At 44.6% G+C, this 26,778-nt stretch overlaps 1 protein-coding gene across 1 annotated transcript in view; it reads right to left on the bottom strand.

Annotated features, from left to right (window-relative positions):
* LOC122790608 overlaps window positions 1-26,778 on the bottom strand; it is a 1,229,598-nt gene that overhangs the window by 1,130,197 nt on the left and 72,623 nt on the right. Inside the window, exon 3 of the mRNA XM_044058134.1 lies at window positions 306-514. Coding sequence (XP_043914069.1) covers window positions 306-514 — 209 coding nt within the window. The remainder of the gene's footprint in view (window positions 1-305; window positions 515-26,778) is intronic.

The following is a 26,778-nucleotide window of genomic DNA, read 5'->3' as shown; positions in this document are numbered from 1 at the left end:
CAACTCTGAATGCTGAAACAAGGTATACAATCTCAACTCTGTTCATTTACATTTATCCTTGCTCCAGTTATCACTTAACACTACAAATCCTAAATGCAGGTTTGCTCATCTGATAGAAGGCGATACCTTGTACAAAACAGGCTACCACAAACCCACACGTAAAAATATTCCTAACCTTCAAACTGACTGCTGCAACCCCAAATTAAACATCTGTCTTGGCAATGGTGACAGCTGCTCAAACTTTACACAAGCTGATCACATTCAAAGCAAAATGTAGTACAGAGATAACAGGAAAATTAACTTACTTCTTATTGGTCTCAGATTCTTCAGTTGCTTCTGAGCTTGACTTCACAGCTTTCTTTACACCATCCAACCAATCTGAAACTTGTTTTAGTGCACACTCAACAGTGGAAACCATGGTCTGGACAGCTTCCAGGTCCTCAGAGGATGGATAGATACTGGCATGTTTTGCCATAACATGGCGATCATCATTAGCGACAGACCTTAGTAATCTCTATGGTTAGAGAAAAAAAGTCAAAAGCAGTTTTAATCATATAATGTATGCAAATTACTGTGCTAGTTTTCCATACAAATTCATTTTACATTATAGACTAGTAACCGCATCCAAGTTAACTCAAGTCACTCCTAATTTCTGCTCAAAAGCAGTGAATACCTGGGGGCAGTGAATACCTGGGGGCTGTGGTGAGACCAAAGGGGAGGGCTCTGAACCAGAACTGACTGGCTCCTAACCAGAACTGGAGAAATCTTCTGGAGCACCCTTTCATCTTTATGAGGCAGCATGTAACAGGATGGACTGAACAGGGACGATCTGGAATTTTCTGGTTTACATACTGTTTAAAACAAACAGACTGGGGCCCAAAATTAGCCTGAGCTCCCGGATTACCTTTGGCAAACAGAACCTTGAGTAAACTACCTCCTAGGTCTGGCAGGACCTCCTCAGTACCACGTTTGTATACCTTTTATTTTTTATATACACAATTTCTAGTGCTGCTGCCTTTCATTGGTTGAATGGTTGACTAGAGCGCCTAATGGTGCTGCAAGTTCCTACCAGAGGTCATGTAGGATGCAGCCAGGGATGTTACCAGGTCCAATGTAGGCTGTATTTTCTTTTTGCCTTTGAGAGGGCTGTGATGACCAGTTCCCTAGAGATTTGGGGAGGGGGAAGTACTGGTGATGTCCTGATTTACTGATGGGGGGCAGTGGGGTGAAGTTTTCCCTGAATCAGCCAGCCAGCAACTTGGCTGTATCTACGGCATTTGTGTATGTGGTGTCTTGACCATCAGTTTTGAGCAGATCTGGGCGCTTCCTTTGAGAATGCAGACGTAAGTGAAGGCCTTATGATCATCTCTAGAAGGCGTGGCCAATTTAGACTCAAAGGTTGCTTTGGAGGATTTCACTACTGCTCTTCCTTGTTGAGGCCAAGAACAGATAGCTTCCAATTGGGCACCTGCTCCTTCTTGGTCCTGGACAGATATTTTTTTTTCTTTTGTTATATAGTTTATTGCAAATCTCCACCAGACATGTTTACTCTTCCTTGTGGAGTATGATTTTGTCTGGTCGGGTATTCCTGACTCCATGCAGCTATACAAATGCATGTATAGTACTTTGGTGTAGATTTGGACATGGGTACCAGTTCCTACAGAGGGGGAGGGGCTGTGAAGCTGTTTATACCATTCCTCAGGACGCTGTAAATCAGCTTTGGAGAAGTTTCTTTGTTTGACCCTAGCTAGAAGGGCGTTGGAGATGGCAACTTTGAAAGCGAACGCTTTATGGTCAATCTTACCAGGGAGGATGATACTATAGGGATGCTACAGTGATTACTCCGGTTTAACACCAAGTCCAAGATATCACCTCTTGTGGGGGTATCTACTAGCTGTTCCAAGTCATTCCCATTGACACAAATCAAAGAATCTCTGGGCATTTGTGTTCTGGCATGAGCAGTTCTTCCAACCTATGTTTGGGTAGTTAAAGTCGCCCAGGATCAGGGTAAAGGGTTGAATCCTGTTAGATATGAAGTGGTCCAGAAAGGCAGAGTGGCCATCTTGACTCAGACTTGGGGGCCTGTAGCCAGCTATGATTTGAATATGGGTCTTGTCAATGGATAACAGTACCTGGAGCGTCATGTGCACCCTTCTGATGTACCAGCCCGGAGGTGTGCGTGTCCCAATATATATATTGAAACTTCACCTCCTTTGGCTTTGCTACCCACAGTTTGGGGTCTGGATGTATATGATATGATGAATAACCAGTTAGGGCTGGGGTGCTCTCTGCAGCTTTGAACCATGTTTCTGTGGCTGCACAAATGTCAGCATCTTCCAGGGTAAAGAATGCTCGCAATGAGTATAGTTTCATGTTTAGACTCCTAGCGGGAAGCAGCATGACCCTTAATTTGCATTTTGTTAACATTTATGTTGGTAGTTTTGACCTCACTTTTCCTTGAGAAAAAAAAAAGGAGGCACTATGGGAGAGACAAAAGCTTTTGCCAGAATCATGAAGCCCAAGTGAAGGATGCAGGCCATACATGGTAAAGCATCGTGGTCCGATCATATCTTCCCAGGCTGTCAGGTACTGGACCCCCCCTGGAATGACACTACAAACTAAGCCAATTGTTGAAGTCAATCATTTTCTGTTTGTATTAAGGCATCATTTGGGGTGATGGCAGAATGCTACTTATAGGTTCATAGGCAGGTACTCTGCTATCTGCCAGAGAGCATTTATAAGCCTAGCCAGAGTGTCAGCTTTCACCGCCCCATTGATTAACTGAGCCTCTGTCAAGAAGTGCCAATGAAGTGATCCCAGAGGTGTATTTTCTGTTACCCATCCACTCGTCAAGGTTTCTCTTGTGTTAATGAGGGGCTCTGTCTAATGTAGTTAGAAATTTTGTTCCAAAGCATGGGGAGTGTCTGTGATGGAACATGCTGGAGGGATAGATTCCTATGTATTGCTGTGGCAAGGTTTAATTCACTAGAGCGAGTAGCTCGCAGTGACTTGGATTTCTTTAGGTGGAGCATGTCCATCAATTCCAAGTTGGACATGGCTTTGTAAGTCAGGCAGAGATCACCTCTGACTAAGGGATATGCCACAGAGTACAGCCGGAGTTTTTCCAGTTGAGCTGCATTGGGACATATGTTTGAGGCCAGTAATCCTCTTGGTGAGGTACTTTTGTGGTCATTCTAGCTGTTGGAAGTGTCTTGCGAGGTACATCCCAAATGGGGCATTGTACTATATGATGGGTCTGATGAGTGAGGAGTAGATTGGCACTATAACTTCTATTTCTACATGCGAACCCTTTAGTAATTAGATGGGCTACATAGGACTTCCTAACTACTTTGGCAATAGGAATGTCAAAGGAGAGATTACTACCTACCTGGGTCCCCAGATATCTTATCTGTTCTGTATTAAGGGGGCTGCCACCTATGTGGTTAACTCATGGGTGTTTTTCCCCAAACGGGATGACTATGCATTTGTCATTTAGCTTGAGACAATAACAGATACCAAGTGTCAGCCTCAGTAAGGCCCTTTTGGAGAATGTCCATGTCAGCCGGAGAGTCAATTATGGCTCCCAGTTTGCAGTCATCGGCGAACTTGGTCAGCCATAGTCCTCCTGTGTTTGCCTGTACTTCTGAGAAGTATATGCCAAACAGTAAGGGTCCCAAGACAGAGCCTTGTGGGACACCACTTGTCACTGGTTTAAGTCAGACCTGGAGCCCGCTATTCCTACCGTGAGAGTTCTGTCTAAGCCAGTTTGGCAACAGATCTCGTGACGCAGGGGTTTATGTTCAGGCTGGTGAGGTTTTCTATAATTCCCAGAGTAGGGAATGATATTAAAAGCCTTGGTAAGGTCAAGGTAGGCTTGTGTGAACCACCTTCCCCCTCATCTATGGACTTGGTGACTGTCTCGAAGACAACCAGGTTTAGTAGGCATGATCTACCCTTAAAGCTGAAAGTACAGTTTTGTACCTACCATAAATGTAGATGTTAGAGTGCTCATACAGCTGCAGTCATAACAGATGGGTAATCCTGCAGTCAAGTGGGTCCTCGGTCGGCCGAGTTCCAAAGTCTAGGTCCGGCGTCGGTTGTCATCGCTTCTTCCCTGACAGTGCGGCAGGGGTATAAAAGAGGCAGCCGACGCCATTTTCTTCAGTTTTTCTTGCCCCAGATGTCAGGTGCCCCCAGAAGGAAGGCAAACAATGTTATGCAAAAATGCAATGTTGATAAATCAAAAACAGTAGTTGCAAGCAAATACACACTAAAAGAATACCCAAAAAAGGTTATATGAAAAGTGTGTGTCATAAGGCCTGTCCTAAGAGGGGATGGAGGGAGGGAAACCTGGACTGCAGCTGTATGAGCACTTTAACATCTATAATTATGGTAGGTACAAAACTGTACTGTGTTCATCATGCATACAGCTGCAGTCATAACAGATGGGTAGAATCCCAAAGCTAAAAAGGGGTGGCAGGCACTAAGTGGAACTAGGAGGGGCTAGGATGCCCTGCAGGACTGCTGTGGCAAAGCCCGCTCTAGATTTAGAGTATAGTGGGAGGTAATAGTGCTTGGAGAAAGTGTGCACTGAACTCCAGGTGGCAGCTTCCAAAATGTCCTTGGAAGAGACCCCCCTGAGGAAGGCTGCAGAGGTAGCTGTGGCTCTGGTGGAGTGGGATCTGATGCATGCAGGCACAGTTTTTCCATGAAATGAGCAACAAAAGCGTATGCAGTGGGCTATCCATTTTGAAATTGTCTGTTTGGAAATAGCCTTTCCTTGAGCACCTGTAGCATAGGACACAGAGTTGCTCAGATTTCCTGAATGGCTTTGTCCTGTCCAAATAATAACTAAGTTGTCAGTGAATGTCCAAGGAATGTAGTAGTCTTTCCCCTTTGTTTTGTGGATTAGGATAAAAGGTAGGTAAGTGGATAGTCTGATTCAAAGCTACACTGGATACCACCTTTGGCATAAAGGTAGGGTTGTTGGTTCATAAGGAAACTGTCCCAATGAAAAATGATGAATGGTTGCACAGCCATGAGGGCCTGTAGCTCCGAAACCCTGCGAGCTGAGGTGATAGCCAGAAGAAAGGCTGTTTTCCATGACAAGTACTGTAACTCTAATGAAGAAGCTGGCTCGAAGGGAGGAAGGATCAGCTTTTCCAATACGAAGTTGAGGTCCCAAGCAGGGAATGGAGGTTTCCTTGGGGGTTTTATATTCTTTGCCCCTCTGAGGAACTGCCTTAAGAGAGGATGAGAGAATAAAGGAGGATCTGTGTTGTATTGTGCAGAAATGGCTGAAGCGTGGATCTTGGAGAAGGAAAGTCCATTGTTTAACATCTCCGCTAGGTACTGTAAAATTGGTAAAGGGTTGAACCTGCAAGAAAGCTGAGGTATCTTCTGCAATCTTGTCTGATGGGGACATGCAGGTATGCCTCCTTGAGGTCCAATGTTACCAGCCAAGACTCCTTGCCCAGCATGGGAAGAAGCTGCTGTAATGTGAGCATCTTGAATTTTGGCACCTGTAGAAATGTGTTTAGGGTGGATAGGTCTAAGATAGGTCTCCAATCTTTGTCTTTCCTTGGTACCAGGAATAGTCTGGAATAAAACCCTTCACCTTGTTCTTTTGCAGGTACTTCTTGAATTGCTTTCATGTCCATGAGAGCTGAAAAGTACAGTTTTGTACCTACCATAAATGTAGATGTCCGATAGGTATGCATCTGCAGTCATAACATATGGGTTGTCCTGCCTCAGGCAGCCCTTCGGTCGGCCGGATTCCAAAGACTGGGTATGGCCTCGGCTGATGTCGCACTTTCCCCGACGTCAGAGCTTCTGGGGTATAAAGGCATCAGCTGACACCATTTTCCTCTGTTTCTTGCCCCAGATGCCAGGTGCCCTCTAGGAAGGCTAAATTTGGATAATGCTGAAAAGTTCCAAACAGTAGCAAATTATATACATACACATAAATATAAGAGGGGTAAGCACCCTAGAATACCACAGAGGGGAAGGAGGGTGGGTAATCCTGACTGCAGATGCATACCTATCGGACATCTACATTTATGGTAGGTACAAAACTGTACTATGTCCTTCAAGGATGCATCTGCAGTCATAACATATGGGTAGAATACCATAGCCAAACTGGGGGAGGAGGTACTAAGAAGGATGGTGTAGTTAAGATCCCCTGCAGAACTGCAGTTGCAAACCCTGCTCGGGATCTGGAGTATAAAGGTAGATTGTAATGCTTGGCAAATGTATGCACGGAGCTCCAAGTAGCAGCTTCTAAAATGTCCTTGGTAGCCACCCCTCGTAGGAAAGCTGTAGTGGTGGCTGTGGCCCTTGTGGAATGAGGCCTGATATTTTCAGGAGCTGTCTTTCCATGAAAGGATTAGCAAAAACAAATGCAATTTCCTAATCCATTTTGAAATTGTCTGTTTGGAAATTGCTCTTCCTTGCACCCCAGTTGCATATGCTACAAAAAGTTGGTCGGTTTTTCTGTTAGTTTTAGTTCTGTCCAGATAGTAGCGTAGCTGTCTGTGTATATCCAAGGTGTGCAAAAGTTTTTCTCCTTTGTTCTGTGGGTTAGGGAAGAAAGTAGGCAAATGAATAGCTTGGTTCAAGGATACCCTGGATACCACCTTTGGCATGAAAGTAGGATTGGTTCTCAGTGACACTATCCTGGTGGAAAATAAGAAAAGGCTGCACTGCCATTAATGCCTGTAACTCGGATTCTGCTAAGTACTCTAGGATGTGTGCTAGGTTTGCCACTGTGACATCTGTGCCCTTTGATGTGCTCCAATTGAGAAATCTCTTCCATTTAGCAGAGTATGTCTTCCTTGTGGAAGGTCTGCGAGCCTCCAATATAATGTCCTTCACCCTCTGACATAAAACAGTTTGGTTTTAAGGAATTTTCCAGGCAGTTAGTTGCAATGTTTTCAAGTTTGGATGCAGGGTCTTGAAATTGTTCTGCGTTAGAAGAGGCCATGAGTTCGCCTGAGACATGCTTCTCAGTAGCAGATACCAGTGTTGTCTTGGCCAGTCCGGAGCTATTAGTATCACCTTTGGCTGTTCCTCCCTGATCTTCAGTAGAACCTTGTACATCAATGGGAGAGGTGGAAAGGCATATACTGTTAGGGCATTCCAGCTGAAAGAGAGAGAGTCCACCCTCCAGGCTTGTGGGTGGTATGTCCTTGAGCAGAATTTCTTCAGTTGGTGGTGGAGTGGGGAGGCGAACAGATCTATCTCTGGCATTCCCCATTTCTTTATGAGTTTGAAGATGTCTGGATACAACATCCATTCGTGTGCATCCGTGGTAGTTCTGCTTAAGCTGTCTGCTAGTGAATTTTCTTTTCCTGGTACGAATTTGGCCTGTAGCTGGATATTGAGATTCAGGCATAGGTTCCACAGATTCATTGCCAACCGGCATAGAGGGTAGGAATGTGTGCCTCCTTGTTTGTTTATGTACCACATGACAGTGTTGTCTGTCCTTATTAACATATGTCCTTGCTGGAGGAATGGTTTGAATGCCTCGATTGCATGCCTCACTGCCAGCATTTCCTTTTGGTTTATGTGCATGCTTAGCTGCCCTTGAGGCCATAGGCCTTGGATGCATTTGTCCTCAATGTGTGCTCCCCATCCTCGGTCTGAAGCGTCCGTGGTGATGGCCTGCCTTGTTTTTGGTTTGTTGAAAGGCAACCCTCTGTTGGACTGGCAGGCCTGAGCCCACCACAGGAATTCCTTTTGAAGGCATGGAATGATTGGTATCATGGTTTCTAGACTGTGACTGTGTTGAGACCATACATTCCTTAGGTACCATTGCAATTTTCTCATATGCAGCCTGGCATGTGGAATCAAGATTATGCAGGATGCCATGTAACCCAGGGCCTGCAGGACTTTCCTTGCAGTAAGTTGAGTTTCTCTTGTCAAAATCATGAAATAATCTGGAAGTTGTTTTTGTTTTTTCTTCTGTGAGAAAAGCCATCTGAGTGATTGTGTCCAGATCCGCACCCAAAAAGGTTATCCTTTGGGATGGCACTAGTCTAGACTTTTGGATGTTGACTGTGTATCCCAAGGCCTGTAGCAGGTGTATGACATAGGCCAAGTCCTTTAACAATTTTTTTCTTGTTGTCCGCTTGTATTAGGCAGTCGTCCAGGTATGGATAAATTTGAATTCCCTGAAGTCTGCAATGTGCAATTACTGATGCCAGGCATTTCGTGAATACTCTGGGCACAGTAGATAAGCCAAAGGGCAATGCTGAGAATTGATAATGCTCTGATCCTGCAAGAAATCTGAGGTGTCTTCTGCAATCTGGTCTGATAGGGACGTGCAGGTATGCCTCCTTGAGATCTAGAGTCACCAGCCAAGACTCCTTGCCCAGCATGGGAAGAAGTTGCTGTAGGGTCAGCAGTTTGAATTTTGGCACAATAAGATAAGTGTTGAGCGCGGACAGGTCGAGAATAGGCCTCCATTGGTTTTCTTTTCTTGGTACCAGGAATAATCTGGAATAAAATCCTTGGCCTTGTTCTACAGATGGTACCCTTTCTATAGCTTTCATCTGAAGTAGACTGCTGATTTGTCTTAAAGCCTCTGCCTTCTGTTTTGGTGGGAGGTTTGGCATTCTGCCCCTTTTTGGCAAAGTGTGGAAGTAAAACCTGAATCCTTTGTCTATTGTCTGCAATGTCCATGTATCCTTTGTAATGCAATGCCAGTTTTTTGAGAATAAAGCCAGCTTTCCGCCCAAGGGAGCTTCCAGTTGATCCCTGGTAGGCGGAATCAGAGTCAAGTCATTGGGTCTGTCCTGTGGTAGTGGTTGTAGTTGTGGCACTACTCTGGTTGGCAGGCTGCCACCGACTGCCCCTGTAGGCACCCCTTGATTGACCCCTGCCTCTAGGGTATCTGTTCCTGCCCCTCTGTGCTCTGGAGGTGTCTGGAAAGGACCAGTTTCTGCTGAACCTCGGAGGTTGGACCTGCAGGAATTCCTTTACTGTTTGCACAGATTTTGATTTTTCTTCCACCTTCTTTAGAATCTCCTGTGCAGGGGAGCCAAATAAATTTTGTTTCTCCATTGGAGCATCGAGGAGTTTAGCCTTGACATGGTCTGGCAAAGATTGCTCCTTCAGCCAGGCATGCCTACGAATTACTGCTCCAGTCATAGCTGATCTAAATGAAGCCTCCAGTGCATCATAGCCACATTTTAAGAAATGATTACTGACCTGCTGAGAGTTGTGTACCAAATCCTGAAGGGATTTACGGTCTAAAGGTTCAGGAGATGAAAGCTTCTTATTCAGCTGATCTAACAAAAATTCTTGGTACTGTATCATATGGAATTGACAGTTTAATGCCCTGGCAGAAAGAGTAGCAGATGTATATACCTTTTTTCCCCATCTCTCTAATGCTCTAGACTCTCTTTCAGAGGATAGGGGATTTTTGGCAGTAGCAGCTGCATCCCCTTTAGGGCCCTGAGATATGGTTTCTGGGTCTGCAGCATGGGCTTTATACAGGTGGAAGTGAGAATCCGGGACCCTGTAATATCTGTCAGGTTTGGCAGGGGCCGGGGGAAGAGAATCAGGAGCAGTACTGACATCATTGTACACATCAATTACAGTTAGAACAGGTGGTGTGGCTAAGGGCCTATGCTGGGGAAAATGCAAAAAGGTCCTTAATCTTTTTCTAGAATCAGAGAAATCCTGACCCTGCCATTGAAAGTGCTCCCTCATGGAGTGTAAAGTCTCCCCAAAGGAAAATTCTTCAGGTGGGGAGGCCGAAGGAATAGATTCTTCTGCATCTGAATCCTCATAAGGCGAGTAGGCCCCTTCCTGATGGTCTGACAAATCAGATCCATCCGTGGAGTAATCTGAGGAGAGAGGTTCAGAGGGATCAGTCCTGGGCCTTTTGTCTGGAGGAGGTTGGGAGGCTCCGTCTGGTTGAGGTTGGGAACCCCTAATTAAGGATACAAGGTCCTCAGCAAGACTGAGGATCTGAGAACTGGAGGAAGGCCTCTGGGAAGTAGATTTGGCAGGCAAAGTTTTTGAAAGTTTGGCAGCTTTTGCCCTAGAGAAGGCCTTAATAGACATAGAAGCTGGGGGCCTAGCTGCCCCACGTGCAGGGGTAGAAATGTCCAAAGGTATGGTGTCGGACAATTCTTGAGCACTAGCTTCGGTAGGGAGTTCTGAAGCAGACTCAGCCGGGGCCTCTCTGGCCTCGGTGGTCGGAGGCATGGTTTCAGTAGTAGTAATAACCGTGGACTCTGTTTCAGCCGAAACAGAGACTCGCGGGTAGGCCTAGCCGTGGTTTCAGCCGAAACCGTGGGCCGCAAGTGTCAGTTCTTTTCCTTGCGTTTTTTGACCATATGCGAAGTCAGAGTCTCCGACGGCATTTTATAAGCAAAAGCGGTTCCAAAAAATTTCTCTGCAAACTCCGACCGACATCTAAGAGTCGGTCGGTTGAAGGAGGCACAGGCTAAACAAGCTGATACGTCGTGGTCTGGGCCTAAGCAAGGAAGATAGTAAGAATGGAAATCCTTATGGGGTATTTGTTTCCCACAAGTTAAACAATTGTTTACTTTGTCTGACATCGGCTGAGGCAAGAAAGAGTCCCCAACGGGGTACTTAGCTTTTTTCGAAGTCTTCGGTAGCTGAAATCTCTGGATCTGACAGACCGGCTCTTGCGAACAGCTTCTGCTTCGGGCACCGCGCGGCAAGAAAGACTGAGGAAAATGGCGTCGGCTGATGCCTTTATACCCCAGAAGCTCTGACGTCGGGGAAAGTGTGACATCAGCCGAGGCCAGACCCAGACTTTGGAATCCGGCCGACTGGAAGGGCTGCCTGAAGCAGGACAACCCATATATGTTATGACTGCAGATGCATCCTTGAAGGACATTTTGTTTTTGTGCCTCTGCCCTTTGATTTTGTGGCAGGTTTGGCATGCCTCTCATTTTGGAAGGGTGTGACAGTGGAACCTGTAGCCTCTGTCTATAATGTCAAGAATCAATTTGTCTTTTGTAACAATATGCCAATATTTTGAGAATGTCAGTTTTCCGCCCAAAGGTGCTGCCATTAAAGTTTTGCTTGGCAGGTGTAGGGGGAAGTCATTGCGTCTGTTTTCTAAAAGACTGATCTATCTTCTCCACCTCCTGGGGTTGGTGCTTGCCACTGTCTGGCTCTGAAAGATCCTTCAGGTTGCCCTCTACCCCTTGGACGCCTGTATCTGCCCCTTTGAGGTCTGTCCGTGGCTGGAAAGGACCAATTTTTTGAAGGCCAGTTTCTGCTGAAATGGGGAGGCTGTACCTGCAGGAAATCTTTCACTGTTTGCATTGATTTCGCTTTTTCCTCCATTTTCTTTAGCACCTCCTGAGCTTTAACACCAAACAATACATCTTTTTGAAGAGGTGCATCTAATAATTTAGCTTTGACATGATCTGGTAAGGTTTGCTCTTTGAGCCAAGCATGCCTACGTATTACAGACCCTGTAACAGCAGCTCTACATGAGGCCTCTAAAGCATCAAAACCACACTGCAAGGTACGTTTACCCACTTGCTCTGCACCATGCAACAAATCCTGCAAATCTTAAATCTGGTTGTTCTGGTTGTGTCATCTTGCTTTTCAGCTGAGATATCAAAAACTGTTGATACTTTAACATATGGAACTGACAGTTTAATGTCCTCATGGTTAAAGTGGCAGAGGTGTACAACTTTTCCCCCCACCTTTCTAAAGCTCTGCAATCTCTCTCTGAAGCTAATGGATTTTTAGCAGTAGAGGCCTTAACTCCCTTGGGACCCTGTGAAATAGTTTATGGGGCTTTTATACAAGAACTGGTGAGAATCAGGAACCCGGTAATACCGGTCTGGTTTAACAGGAGCTGGAGGCAAAGAATCATGATTAAGGCTGGCTTCTGTGTACGCATCATCCAATATATCTCAAACAGGAGGGATAGCCAGAGGCCTACGCTGGGGGAGCAGAAGAAATTCCCTGAACCTTTTCTTTGAATCTGAGTAATCTTGGCCTTCCCAGTGAAAGTGTTCCCTCAATGTATGCAGGGTTTCCCCAAAGGAGAAGTCCTCGGGGGGGGGGGGGCGGGCAGAGGGAATAGACTCCTCTGCATCAGAGTCTTCGAATGGAGAATAGGCATAATCCTGGTCCTCAGATAGTTCTGAGGTAATAGAAGCTTGATCTGAGGAAGGGTAGTCTTCCTCTAATCTGGGCATTTTGTCAGAGGGGGGTTGAGAACCCCTGATAAGAGTAATCAAATCCTCAGCCATTTTAAGCATCTGTTATTTAGGCATGGTACCTTGAGAGGGGTCTGAGGAACTTGTTTTTTGGTTTTCATGGCTGTTTTAGATTTAGTGAAGGCTTTAATAGAGAAGGAGGAAGGCCTGAAGACCCCTTGAGAAATGGCAGGCCTGTCTAAATTCTGGAGTTTCTCCGCCAGGAGTGGCGTCAGTATCAGTAGTAAGAATGGGGGCCGAGGAGCCTGCGACCTTGGGTACTGAAGACAACGGTAATGCATTGTCATCAGTACTCGGGGGGGCTGCATAGGCGCCTCGCTGAGTACCGGAGAACCGGTAGTCTGCCTTAGCGTGGTTTCAGTAGGTGGTGCGGACCTCATATGTCTGTCCTTATCTTTGCGTTTTTTGCTCAAAACTTGAGTCGGAGTATCAGACAATTACATTTTTTGCCAAAAAAGTGAAGGGCGAACTCCGCCCGATGCTTAGTACGTTTGTTGAATCTAGCACAAAAACAGCAGGCCGAGACGTCGTGGTCTGGGCCTAAGCAAGGTACACAGAAAGAATGGAAATCCTTATGCGGTATTTGCTTTCCACATGAAATGCAATTATTAACTTTGTCTGACATCGGTCTGAGGCAAGAAAAGTTTCCCCAACGGGGTACTTGGCTTTCAAGAAGACTTCGGCTGAAATACTTTCGTAAATCTCAGGAGCTGGCCGACTGGCACTTGCGAACTGCTTCTGCTTCAGGCACCGTGCGGCAAGAAAGACTGAAGAAAATTGTGTCGGCTGCCTCTTTTATACCCCTGCCGCACTGACGTCAGGGAAGAAGTGACGACAACCGACGCCAGACCTAGACTTTGGAACTCTGCCGACCAAGGACCCGCCTGACGGCAGGATAACCCATCTGTTATGACTGCAGCTGTATGCACGATGAACATCTGGGTCGGGTCAAGTGTTTGGAGGTTCCCAATGTCTTTGTTAATGAGTTCCATGATGATGCACTTCATAGTCTTGCAGACCAGGCTAGCCAGGCTTATGGGGCAATAGTTACCAGGGTCAGTTGTGGCCCCTCCTTTGTGGAGCAGAATAACCGCTGCTGTGCACCATTCTATGGGCACGTAGCCTATGGAGAGGCTGAGGTTGAACAGTGTGTTTAGGTGGGGAGCTAGTTCGTGCAAGACGCAGCCTGGGACACCATCTGGCCCCCATTGACACTGCTTTTGAAAAGGCTGTTTTCACCTGTGCGTCTGATTTCCGGGACACTACACTTCAGTATTGTTGTGGGCTCTTTTGGGGGTGAGGGGGTGGAATTTGCACTGAATCTGCCAGGATGTTGGCAATATCAGTAGGTTCAGTATATTTTGTGTTATTTTGCACTAGCTCAGAGCATATCCGCGAGTTGCCACTTAGATTCTGGCCATAGCTGAAGGCGGCTTTCTGGTTATCTTTCAAATCCTTGGCTATTTTTCTTTCGAGGTTAGTCCTGGATGATTTTATGAGGGACCTTAGTTTCTTACTGATACTGATCAGGGATGTCTTTTCTTCTGAACTAGTTTCCTCCTCCTATTGTATAGCCTGTTTATGGCAGGGGTCCACCAGACTGGTTTCCTTCTCTTAGGGGAGAGAGTCTTGGTTTTGCTAGGGATGGCACGATCCCATGCATCCTTGTAGCTGCTTAGAGTGCATTTGTAAAGCTTCTTGCATCTTGGACGCTGTTATCCTTTAGTGTGGGGGGTGTGAAACTTGCCACCTCCGTCTTAAGTAAGGTGAAGTTTGCTACAGAAAAGTTTCACTGGTTTGTCTGGTTGGGGGTGGTGTGGTGTGGACATTGAGCGATTAGTTTACTGCCCGATCTAACCAGTGACTGGTTGACTTCTGGTGCAGAACACCTGTCGCCCATGTTGGTGATGACCAGGTCCGATATGTTTTCACCTCTGGTAGGGGAGTTTACCAAGCTGATCCAGTGCATTTGAATTGATAAATTCCAGGAAGCGCTGAACCTGGGAGTTTGTACTGGAGTAGTTTTCCCAGTTAATGGTAGGGTAATTGAAATAGTCCAATGTCAGGGTGTTCGGTAGGACCTTCATGTTTTTCAGTGTCCACAGAAAGGCAGAGTGGTGGTACTGGGTCATGGAGGGTGAAATGTAGCAGGCCACAATTTGCATTGCAGATTTGCCCGATGTTAGTTGCACATAGATGATCTCAGAGGTATCATGCTGCGCCACTAGCCTGGAGGTGTAGGTATCCTTGATGAATATGGATAACCCCCTACTTTTGTTTCGGTCCATGTTCTCTGGACAAAATATGTGGTACGAGTTGTAGCCCGGTAGTGCTGGGGTGCTCTGTAGAGCCTTGAACCAGGTTTCAGTTACTGCACAGATGTCGTTCTCCATACTGAGTGTGTGCTTAGAGCGGGTGCATTTTGAGATTTAAATTCCTGCCGTTGAGTAGCATAACCCTCTTTTTTTTTTTTTTTTATTTGTGCTATTTACGGAGACGAGTTTAACTTTTGAGTCTTGCCTAAAAAAGGCACTACGGGGGCAGCAAGAGCCTTGGCCAGTACGCGAAAGCCTAAGGGTGACAGGTGCAAACCATCTCTTGCAAAGCAACGAGGCTTGTTGAGCATGTCGTCCCAGGCTGACAAACTGGATCCCTTTGAATGACACCAGAAGCTTAACCAACTGTTGAAATTGATAATTTTTTCTTTAATACTGCGGTATCATTCTTTGAGGGGGCAGGATGCTACTCAGGGTCATATTCGCCTGGGCTACATGATCAGAGCTCTTCCATGTCTCTTTTCATGTAGTCCAGGGAGGTAGGTCTAAGTTATTCACACCAACATGAATGACAGTGGCATATTTGTACCTGTTCTGGAGTGACCCAAGTGCTTGTGTTATGTGGCGGATTCTGGCACCAGACAGGCAGCTAATAAGAACCTTCTTGTCCAGCCTAGTGAGTGGAACGTCAGTGTGCCTGACTACAGTCTCGCCCATTACTATTTTTATTTTTTTCTTTTATTTTCATTTTACATTTGTTGACCGGGCTAGTCTAACTGGATGCATGTCCACTTTCAGTAGAGGCCCAGGGAGATGAGCTCCGCTAAACAGACATTAAAATGAGTACACTCAAATTACAGGCTAAAAGGCAATTTTACATGGAGTATGGTAATAATTTTACTTGCATATACAAACAAAAGTCATGATTCTAACAGTAGTAATCTTGCAAAGGAAGTTTGTGATCTGCAGAGGTGCATGAGGAGGAGTAAGAAAAAAGCAAACAAACTTTAGGTCACTTACAGATCATTATCATTGAGGCTAAAGATGTGAGAAGAGAGTACAGTGGACAAAAGGAGCCAGTGAATTATTAGTCTGGATAAATACATGGGCATAGCCAGTGAGTTTTAAGGTATTCAGAGTCGCTTTTTGAAGAGTTGTGTCGAAGTGAGGGATGCAAATTCAGTAGAAAGAAGGTTCCAGGCTTTCCCCACTGTATGAGAACAGCGAATCTCCTGACTTATTATTGGACTTGTGCATAGATACTAGTGTGTTAGGTATTTTATTTCGCCTTAAGGGCTGTGATTTTGTGGCACATTGATTGTGTTTTATTATGTGTTGTCTGGTTTGTGACGGGAGTTGCAGGTTTTTTGGGAGTCTGCTTTGGAGGTCTCGGATGCTTTTGCAGTTTTTTATTTAGAGCCTCAGAGTATGATTTTGTGCACTTGTGTTTTTTGCCAGTGCTGGTTTAGTATGTCTATGTGAGGCTGGAGGTGTGGTGCAAGTGTTAACCTTCTCCTGATGACTGCCTGTTCCAGTCTTAGGTGGAGACAGCTTAGCCTCTAATTTAGCTATATAATTGCATCTCTTGCATATGTTAATGTTTTCTGGTAGGAGGAGAGGATTGTCTGTGTACATGAGGCAGTTGTAACATTGCCTCACGATACCCAGGTTCCTGGACTGGAGAGTATACCTGAAATTGCCCTTTGGTCATGCCTGAATAGTAGGGTGAGCTGCTTGGTTGGTGAGGGGTGAATAATGAGCCTATTAGTGCTTATTAGGTCTGAGCAAGTGCTGGACTGTAGGATGCTTTTTAAGTGCTTAGGTTGAAAGTTAGACTACTTTCAAGGGAAAAAACTGAAGAGAAGACTCTGTGAAGCCGGGAATAAGTTTAGCCCTAGCCAAGCGGTGCTACCTGGATGTGCAAAAATGTACAAACGCGATTTTTACAACAGGGAAATGAAAGATGGAAATTAGCCCAAAATGGCCTATAAACTACTAACTTCCGGGCTGGAAACTCCTCCAGGGACACATGCTGCTCAAAGCTCCCTCTCTCAGGTGAACAGAGAAACCTCCTTCTATCCAAGTAAAGTATGGGCAACTCACTTTTACCACAGCTCAGAATTCAGCACTAGCCTGAAAACTGGACTATACTAGCTTAGATAGCTTAGAAAGGAGGAAAACAAGGATTTTTTTTTGAAAAGGTAAAACAGTAAAAAAATACACTTAAAACAGCTTTAAATGACTACAAATAGTAAAAAATACACTAAAAACAGCTTTAGATGACTACAAGCAATCAGAAAAGGCTTTTAAACAAATTATCCAATTAACTAGTAAAAAAAAAACTCAAAACTGAGCCCTGTTCCTGTAGTCTTCAGACTAGTTCCAAATGCACACTCCTGCCACTGGGGGTGCAGGGGAATCTTGTCCAAAAACGAAAGCTGGATTAGGGCTCAAGTTATACAAACAATGCTAGATTCAGCAGGACTGAATCTAGTTTATGCGCCAGCAAACAAGGCACACCAATTTCAGTAAGAAACTGTTCAAATATGTAGGCACTGTAAGCCTCTAACCAGAGACTCCCAGCTCAGAAGGGCAGAGTCCAGCCTCTCCTCCCACAAGAGTGCAGACCACAAACCTTCTTAATGTAAAATGACTGGCCTGAAGCCAAAGTACTTAAACCAGAACTAAGACACTTTCAGAATAACAGACAGCCTTCAATCAGCAGTTCCCAGCTTAGAAGGATGTAAGCTACCTGTCCTGCCACAGCAGTGCAGACCACAAACCTTAACGTAAAAACTGGTCTGAAGGCTGGGGACATACGTGCCTGGGACACAGCTCAATAGTCCCTCTTCATATAGTCCAGGGAAGTACATCTCAAGTCATTCAGGCCAACATGGACCATGAGTGTGTCATAGCAGTACCTTGCTGAGACTTGTGTGATATGGTGGATTCTGGCACCAGACTAACCATGACGTTCTCTTTTATCCAGCCTGCGAGAGGTGCATCTGAGTCTCTCACAATGGAGTCACCTATGACTAATATGTTGGGTTTACAGTTGAGCCTTAGTGGCTGCGAGACAGGTGTGTGGACTATGCATGGTAAGTAGTATGGAGGGTTGTGGAGTTTGCGTGTGCTTTTGCCTTGCAGGTTTCCATTGTTTATGTTTTGAAGAACATCCGCATATATGGCTGCATATTGTGCAAGTGTGGGTGGTGTTGACAACCTTTGCAGTGCCAGATACACTGGCTTGTGAAGGAGAGAGCACAGACTCCAAGTTCCTAATGTAACCATCTCCAACTGTGTTCCTAGGCTCCTAATGCAACTGCATCTCCAACTGTGTTCCTAGGTGGCAGTAACAGATGGTTGTCAGTGTACATGAGGCAATTGCTACACTGTCTCAGGATGCCCATCAACCCGACTGGCAGAACACACTGTGCAAGTAAACATAAAAATTATATTCTTATTCTAATGTTCCATATGTGTTGTCACTGCATTTTTCCTCAAACTGTGGGTTTTCGAATCAGACTGACACCTATCCTACCCACAATGCCCCATTCCTCAAACTGTCTTCAGATTGGAGTTGCAGCAACCCTGTACCCACAAAAGCAATCTTATGAAAACAAAAACATGGTTGTAAATACTAATGAAGACAAGATCAAGCTTAAAGATCAGGAGCTTAACTAGGAACTGTGGTTCCCATGATATCACCCCAACAGGTATCTCAGTCATGGACAGGGAGCAAGAGGAAGGGAAGGTGGAAGAATGCAGCGACAACACAGATGGAAAGTACAGTTGTGTACACTTACCGTAAATGTAGACGTTAGAGTGTATTCACTGTTGCAATCATTACATTTGGGTAATCTGCTGACAGATTACCCTCAGTCAGCCTGAATTCCAAAGTCTTGGGTCTTGCGTCAGTTGCTGTATCCTCTTCCATGACGTCAGGGGTATAAAACAGGCAGCCAACGCCCTTTTCTTTAGTTTTTCTTGCCACAGATATCAGGTGCCTCCCAAATGGATAGCAAAATTATATATAGACTATACATACATGCAATAATATACATTTTACCTTCATCTACAAGCAAATACACCACAAAGGCTGTAGAAAATAGTGAAGGAAAGAGAAACTCCATAATAAAAGGGGGGATGGCAGGCGGGTAACCTGGACTGCAACAGTGAATACACTCAAACATCTACATTTATGGTAAGTGTACACAACTGTACTATGTTCGTGTTTCACTGTTGCAGTCATAACATTTGGGTAGAATCCCAAAGCTATGGATGAGAGGCTGGAGCTAAACTGCATTAAGGGCGGCTATAAGGCCCTGCAGATCTGCAGTGGCAACGCCTGCCCTGGACTTAGAGGAGAGGCAAATGATAATGCTTTGTGAAAGCGTGAAAATAGCAGCTTCTAGAATGTCTTTGGTTGGTAGCCATCTGAGAAAAGCTGCTGGTGTAGCTGCAGCCCTGGTGGAAAGAGACCCAATGCCCTTGGGCACCAATTTCCCAGGATGCAAGTAGCAGAAACGAATGCAATGGCTTATCCACTTTGAAATGGTCTGCTTTGAAATAGCCTGTCCCTCTAATCCAGTAGCAAATGCCACCAGTAGCTGCTCTGTTTTTCTTAGAGCTTTAGTCCTGCTCAAGTAGAATCTTAGTTGTCTGTGTACGTCCAAGGAATGCAGAATCCGCTCCCCCTTGTTCTGCAGATTTGGATAAAAAGTTGGCAGGTTTGGTTAAGAGCCACACTGGAAACCACCTTAGGCATAAAGGAAGGATTGGTCCAAGAGGGACACCCTGTCTGGGTAAAATATGATAAGGCTCCACAGCCATGAGGGCCTGTAGCTCCGAAACCCTTCATGCTGAAGTAATTGCCAGGAGCAAAACTGTTTTCCATAAGAAATTTAGATGTCCAGTAGCAGCTGGTTCAAATGGAGGCAGGGTGAGCTTTTCCTACACAAAATTGAGGTCCCATGCAGGAACTGGTGATCTTCTGGGAGGCCTTAAATTTTTTGGCTCCTCTAAGGCACTGCTTTAGCAAAGGATGAGAAAAGATTAGTGGCTCTGTTGTAATGAGCCGAGATGGCAGAGGCATGGATTTTTATTGATGAAAAAGATAGGCCTTTATCAAGCATCTCAGTCAAGTATTGTAAAATCGGAGGAATATTTGGCTCTGTTGTGTCAGTTCCTTGTGCTTGGTTCCATTTATCAGCATAAGATTTTCTAGTACTAGGCCTTCTGGCTTCCAAAATGACATCCATCACAGCTTTACTGAGATATGTTGTTTGAATAACTACATGATCAGCCATGCTGCCAGGTTCAGTGTTTGGAGCAGAGATTGTGCAGGATCTGATTGTTTTGCTGAGACAGTGAGGTATTTGAGACAAGTACCAAGCTGGTAATTGAGACATATTCCTTAGGATTGGATACCAGTGTTGGCGGGGCCAGTCCGGGGCAATTCATATCATCTTTGGTTTTTCTTGTCCGACCTTTAGTAGGACCTTGGGAAGAAGAGGCAGAGGAGGAAAGGCACAAACTGATAGGTTTTTCCAACTGAAGAATAGGGCATCCACTTTCCATGCTCATCTGTGATAAGTCCTTGTGCAGAATTTGTCCAGTTGATAATTCCAAGGAGAGGCAAATAGGTATATGTCCGCTTACAGCTTACTAACAGCTTAGTGTTCTTAATAAAGGTTTATCTTTTATTCCTGCAAGGAGGGCCGACCCAGCAGAAATGTTGAAGGACTTAAGACTACTTGGCAGAAGTATTTCCCTAAAGTGTTCGTTTCCTACAGATACTACTGCAGGTAATAAAGGACATAAGAAAATCTAGTACCTTTGTTCCAGCTTTACCAACAGGTATTCAACGATTCATAGATGTGAAACTGCTTTTAGAATATTAAACAGCTCAACTGATACTATGTCATTTTATAACTTGACAGTAGATGAACATAGAGCCCTGCAAGAATTAAAAATATACATTCACTAGTTATTAAGCAGGCAGTATAGTGTTAATGGACAAGGATTTATATGTCACACAAATGGAGAAACTTTTACTTGACACACATACATATCAATGCATTTCCAAGCCTACTGTTAATGCTACTGTAGATAAAGTTTCTGTTTTACTTTTTGATTTATCAATCACAAATTTAATAGAAGATTCACTAAGTATTTTAATGTGTATAAACCTACTGTTCCCAGGGTATATGGCTTACCAAAAATACACAATTTTTTTTTATCTCCACCCATGCGTCCTATTGTTTCAGGCACTGGCTGGTGTACTGAACCTCTCTCTATTTATGTAGAGGGATGTTTACATGGTTTGTTGGCAAACTGCCATACAATACTGAAGGATACAAAAATGTTTTTACAAAGGCTTTATGATAGAACGGAAAGTGTTTGTTAATGAGAATTTTGTCCTTGTTACATTAGATACTGAATCCTTATTCACTAGTATACCCAACACCTCAGGTGTTGACAGCGTTAGGGATTTTCTCTGAATAAGTGTTTCACCAACACTAAGATACAGTTGATTTGTAGTCAATTAGAGATTATCCTAGAGAACAACATTATGTTCCAGGAGCAATTCTTTTTGCAGAAAGTTGGCGTGGCCATGGGCACTGCATGTGCAAATAGCTACGCCAACTTGGTTTTTGGTCAGCTGGGAAGAGCAAAATGTGTTGTCAGATAATGATCCATTCTTTGGACAAATACTTTGGTACGTCCGCTTTGTGGATGACGTGTTTATGCTGTGGAGAGGCTCTGGTATTGATTTGGCACAGGTTTTTGGAATATTTGCATTCAACTACTGATTTAAGGTTCACTTACCATAGTTCCAACACTGACATCAGTTTCCTTGATGTGCAGGTTAGTAAATCTGTTTTAAATAGTCTGCAGTAATATTTATTTTAATCCCACTAGAAAAAATACTCTTTTGTACAAATCTAGTATGCACCCTAGACACGTTCCTAGGAACGTGCTCAAGGGTCAGGTTTTTACAACACTGCGACTGCATAGTAGAGATGAAGATGCAGTAGTTGCCCTAATTTAAAAACAGAATTTTTACATAGGGGATACTCGCTTGCAGACATTGAACAGACTCTCTCTAATGCCTGGAAGCTGAGAAGCACTAGAAGTAAACCTTATTTTAATGCTGGTGATGCTGCTGACAATACAAGATATATTAACAGAACTAGTAATGATTTTAGAGTGGTGTTTCAGTTTTCCAGTAACATCAATCAATACTTAGATGTAGTCAAAAAGCATTGGTATTTGCTACAAGAAGTGCCTGGATTGTTAGACAAGGTCGGACATTCTCCTATTTTTAGTTTGAGAAATAATAAATTCCTTAAACATTTATGTCATGGTGAATTTTCTAGAACTATTAGATCCAATCGGCATGGTACTTTTCCATACAGGAATTGCAGTGCTTGTCAATTTATATATAGTAAAAATGAATATGTACATCCTACTAGGAAATTTTCTTTGTACACTAATCAATACACTGATTGCAGATCTACAGATGTGGTCTATTATTGGTTGTGTACAATGTCCTGCTTTTTACGTAGGAAAAAAACAAATAGAATGCTTAAAGATCGTATTTTAGACCACCTAAGAGATATTAGTAATAAACCATCAAATGCTCTAGCCAATCATGTTATGTCCAATGGCCGCTCATTCCTTTAAGTTCTTTGTTCTACAACATATTCATAGAAACCCCAGAGGTGGTGACATTGAGAGTATCACAGAGGGACATGAACAGAAGTGGATTTTGAAACTTAATGCTAAAAAGTATCCTGGTTTGAATGCTACTAGTTCCTTGGTCCCTTTTTAAAGGCTAGACATCTCAAGCATTAAGATTAGCCAAGTTCTTTCAAAATTAGTCTATGTATTTAACTAGCTTTTAGTTTCCAAGTATTCTATTTAACTTTTTCCTGTCTAGTATTTTTCCATGTTTTATAATGATTTTATAAGTTTAAGTGCTTTCTCATGTATAGTATTGGATTCCTTTTTGTACTATGTTTTTAAGCAATGTTCTTAAGAAATGCTTTTTTTTAGTTTGAGCATGAGGCTTAATTGTCTTTCACTGCTACTTAATCATTGTGTGTTTTTAATGATTAATTGGCATTTTAGAATTGCTATTTAAACCTGTGTATTTTTTACTGTGGTGTCTGATGAAGCAACTTCGGTTGTGAAAGCGCTTACCACTTCGTACTTTGCAGTGATAACGTTTTGCTGTGTGTTATCCTGGTACATTTTTTTTACTTTTCATCTTTCATTTGAATATTTGGCTCTGTTGTGTCAGTTCCTTGTGTTTGGTTCCAAGCACAGAATCTCTTCTATTTATCAGCATAAGATTTTCTAGTACTAGGCCTTCTGGCTTCCAAAATGACATCCATCACAGCTTTACTGAGAGATGTTGTTTGAATAACTACATGACCAGCCATGCTACCAGGTTCAGTATTTGGAGCAGATTGTGCAGGATCCGATTGTTTTGCTGAGACAGTGAGGTATCTGAGACAAGTACCAAGCTGGTAATTGAGACATATTCCTTAGGATTGGATACCAGTGTTGGCGGGGCCAGTCCGGGGCAATTAGTATCATCTTTGGTTTTTCTTGTCTGACCTTTAGTAGGACCTTGGGAAGAAGAGGCAGAGGAGGAAAGGCACAAACTGATGGAAACTGAAGAATAGGGCATCCACTTTCGATGCTCATCTGTGATAAGTCCTTGTGCAGAATTAGTCCAGTTGATAATTCCAAGGAGAGGCAAATAGGTACATGTCCGTGGTCCCCCATTTCTTTGTTATGCTGAAAACTTGTGGATCTAGTTTCCACTTGAGTGTCCATAAGGTTTCTGCTCAAGTCGTCTGCCAGAGTATTTTGCTTTCCTGGAAGGAATTGAGCTTGAAGATGTACTTGGTAAGTCAAGGCTGTGTCCCACAGTACCATGGCTAGTCTGCAAAGGGGGTGCAAGTGTGTATCCCCCTGCTTATGTACCACATAACCGTGGTGTTGTCAGTCCATCAGTAGTTGTCCTGGATGAAGCAAGTCCTTGAAGGCTGTCAGGGCATTCTGAACAGCTAACCTCTTTTTGGTTGATATGCAGATGCATTTGTTTTGGGGTCCATATGCCCTGAATGCATCTTCCCACCAGGTGCCCCCCCCCCATGCATAGTCTGAGGAGTCTGCTAAGGTTTGGCTGGCAGGGGTGGAGTGAAAGCCCATCCCATGTTTTGGTGACATGCCTTTGCCTACCAAAGAAACTCCTGTTGTAGGCAGGGAATCAGAGGAATCACTGTTTCCAGACTGACAATGTTGACTCCATAAACTTTAGGTACCACTGTAGTTTCCTCATATGCAGTCTTGCATATGGAATCAGTAGAATGCAGGATGCCATGAACCCCAAAGCCTGCAGAGTTGGTCTTTCAGATAACTGGGTTTTTGTTGCCATTTGTTTGAAGTAGTCAGTTGCCTTTGTCTGGAGTGAGGGAAGCCATCTGGGCAGTTATACTCAAGCTTGCACCCAGGAATGTTATCTTTTCAGGGGATACCAGCTGCGATTTCTTTAGGTTTATTGTGTACCCTAGGCATGCTAGAAGCCTTTTCACAAACGCCAGATGCTGAAGAATGTCCTTGCTCTCTGCTTGAGAGACAGTCGTCCAAGTAAGGATAGACTTGCATACTTAGTCTGCAAATTGCAATTACTGGTGCCAGGCACTTGTAAAGACCCTGGGCGCAGTAGATAAACCAAAGGGCAGTGCAGAGAATTGGTAATGCATAGTCAGCCTCGAAATGGAGAAATCTTCTGCATGATTCCCTTATTAGGATATGCAGGTATGCCTCAAGTCTAATGTCACCAGCCAAGCGTTCTTGCCCAGCAAGGGCAGAAGCTGCTGCAAAGTTAGCATTTTGAATTTTGGAATGTCCAGGAGTGTGTTCACAATTGATAAACCCAGTATTGGGCACCAGGCCTCGTCTTTTCTGGATACCAAGAACAGTCATGGACCCTTGTCCTTTTTCCTGTTCTGGCACTGGCTGAACAGCCCCCATATCCATGAGGGATGTAACTTGTTTGTGCCTCAGCCCATTCATTTTTTTGGCAGATCTGGCCAACCGTTTGCAATTGGCAGTGTGTGGAATCTGTATCCCTGAGATACAATGTTTAACACCCACTTGTCCTGGGTTATTAACTGCCAATTTTGAGCATAAAGTGCTAATTTTCCCCTAAGGATGCTGCCAAAAGATAAATGCTTGGTGATGGCAGAGGGAAGTTAGAGACTGTTTACTGTAGGGTTGCGCTCGATTTCCTCCAGATTTGGAGATAGAAGCACCCCATTGCTTTAACCTTTAAGAATCCTGTGACTAGTACCTAGAACCTTTAGGACGTCTGGATTTGCCCCGTGGAGCTCTGCCGGACACAGGAAAGGACCAATTTTTTGTAGGCTAGTGTCTACTGAATCTTGGTGGCTGCACTTTAAGTAGTCTTTTACCGTTTGCATAGACTTAGCTTGGTCTTCCATTTTCTTTAAAACCTCTTCTGCCTTAAAACCAGAGTATCATGCTGTAAAGGTGCATCCAGCAATTAAGCTTTAACATGATAGCCAAGGATGCCTCCTAATCACAGATACAGTAACTTGCAGGAGGACTCTACGGAATCAAAAACCACATTGCAAAGTATGCTTTCCAACTTTATGTCCTTCAAGGATGCAACTACAGTCCTTACATATGGGTTGTCCTGCCTCAGGCAGCCCTTCGGTCGGCCGGATTCCAAAGTCTGGGTCCGGCGTTGGCTGATGTCACCCTTTCCCCGACGTCAGAGCGCCTGGGGTATAAAAACATCAGCCGACGCCATGTTCCTCAGTCTTTCTTGCCGCGTGGTGCCCGAAGCAGAAGCAGTTCGCAAGTGCCGGTCAGCCAGCTCCTGTAACTTCAGCTACCGAAGACTTCAAAAGCCAAGTATCCCGCTGGGGACTCTTTCCTGCCTCAGCCGATGTCAGATCAAACGCTTAGTTAATTGCTTAACTTGTGGGAAACAAATACCTCATAAGGATTTCCATTCTTACTGCCTCCCCTGCCTAGGCCCAGACCATGACGTCTCTGCATGTACTGCCTGTGCCTCCTTCAATCGACGCACTCTTAGGCGTCTGTCGGAGTTTGCAGAGGAATTTATTGGGGCTAGTTACTGTTACATGCCGGAGACTCCGACTTCTCATTTAACCAAAAAAAGGAAGGACAAAGACAGACACACGCGGACCGTGGTTTCTGCTGAAACCGCGCCTAGGCCTACCGCAAGCGTTTCGGTTGGAACAGAGTCCTTGGTACTTCCGATCGTGGAAACCGCACAACCTCGGCCCCGGAGGCCTCTTCCGAGTCGGTTATAGAATTTCCCTCAGAAACCGGTGTTCAGGAAACATCCAACACCATTCCCCTAGACAAAACTACACCAGCACGTGGAGCAGCCAGGCCTCCTGCATCCATGTCCATAAAAGCATTCACTAGGGCTAAAGCTGCTAAACAGCCAAAATCTCTGCCTCCCAAGGCTATTCCTCAGGGATCCACTACAGGTTCACTGATTTTAAGTTTGGCTGAGGACCTTATTTCCTTAATTAGGGGCTCTCAGCCACATCCGGACAGGGGCACTCAACCTCCTTTAGACAAAAGGCCCAGGGTTGAGCCCACTGATCCCCAGTCCTCTGATGAGGCCTCAGATGGCTCTGCTATCAGACTACCAGGAGGCGGCCTTTACAGCCTACGAGGATTTTTATGCAGAGGAATCTATTCCCTCGGCCTCCCCTCATGAAGAGCTGTCCTTTGGGGAGACCCTTCACTCCATGAGAGCATTTCCAATGGCAGGGCCAGGAATTCTCCGATTCCAGGAAGAGATTAAGGACCTTTTTGCATTTACCTCAGCATAGACCTTTGGCTATTCCTCCTGTTTTAAATGTCATTGAGGATGTGTATTCTGAGTCTAGCATTACCCCTGCCTCCCTTCCTCCGGCTCCTGTCAAACCCGACAGGTACTACAGGGTCCCGGACTCGCATCATTTCCTTTACAAGGCCCACTCTGCTGACCCAGAAACTATTTCCCACGGCCCTAAAGGGGTCGCAACTGCCACTACTAAAAATCCACTCCTCTGAAAGGGAGTCCAGGGCTTTAGAGAGATGGGGTAAAAAATGTACACTTCCACTCTTTCTATAAGGGCATTAAATTGTCAATTCCATATGATACAGTACCAAGAGTATTTGTTAGATGAATTGCATAAAAAGCTGTCTTCTCC

Source organism: Protopterus annectens, chromosome 16.part0, assembly GCF_019279795.1.
Source record: "Protopterus annectens isolate FY-2018-M chromosome 16.part0, PAN1.0, whole genome shotgun sequence".
Taxonomy (NCBI): domain Eukaryota; kingdom Metazoa; phylum Chordata; order Ceratodontiformes; family Protopteridae; genus Protopterus; species Protopterus annectens.
The sequence above is the reverse complement of the archived record's forward strand: the minus strand, read 5'-3'. Positions and strand labels throughout refer to the sequence as shown.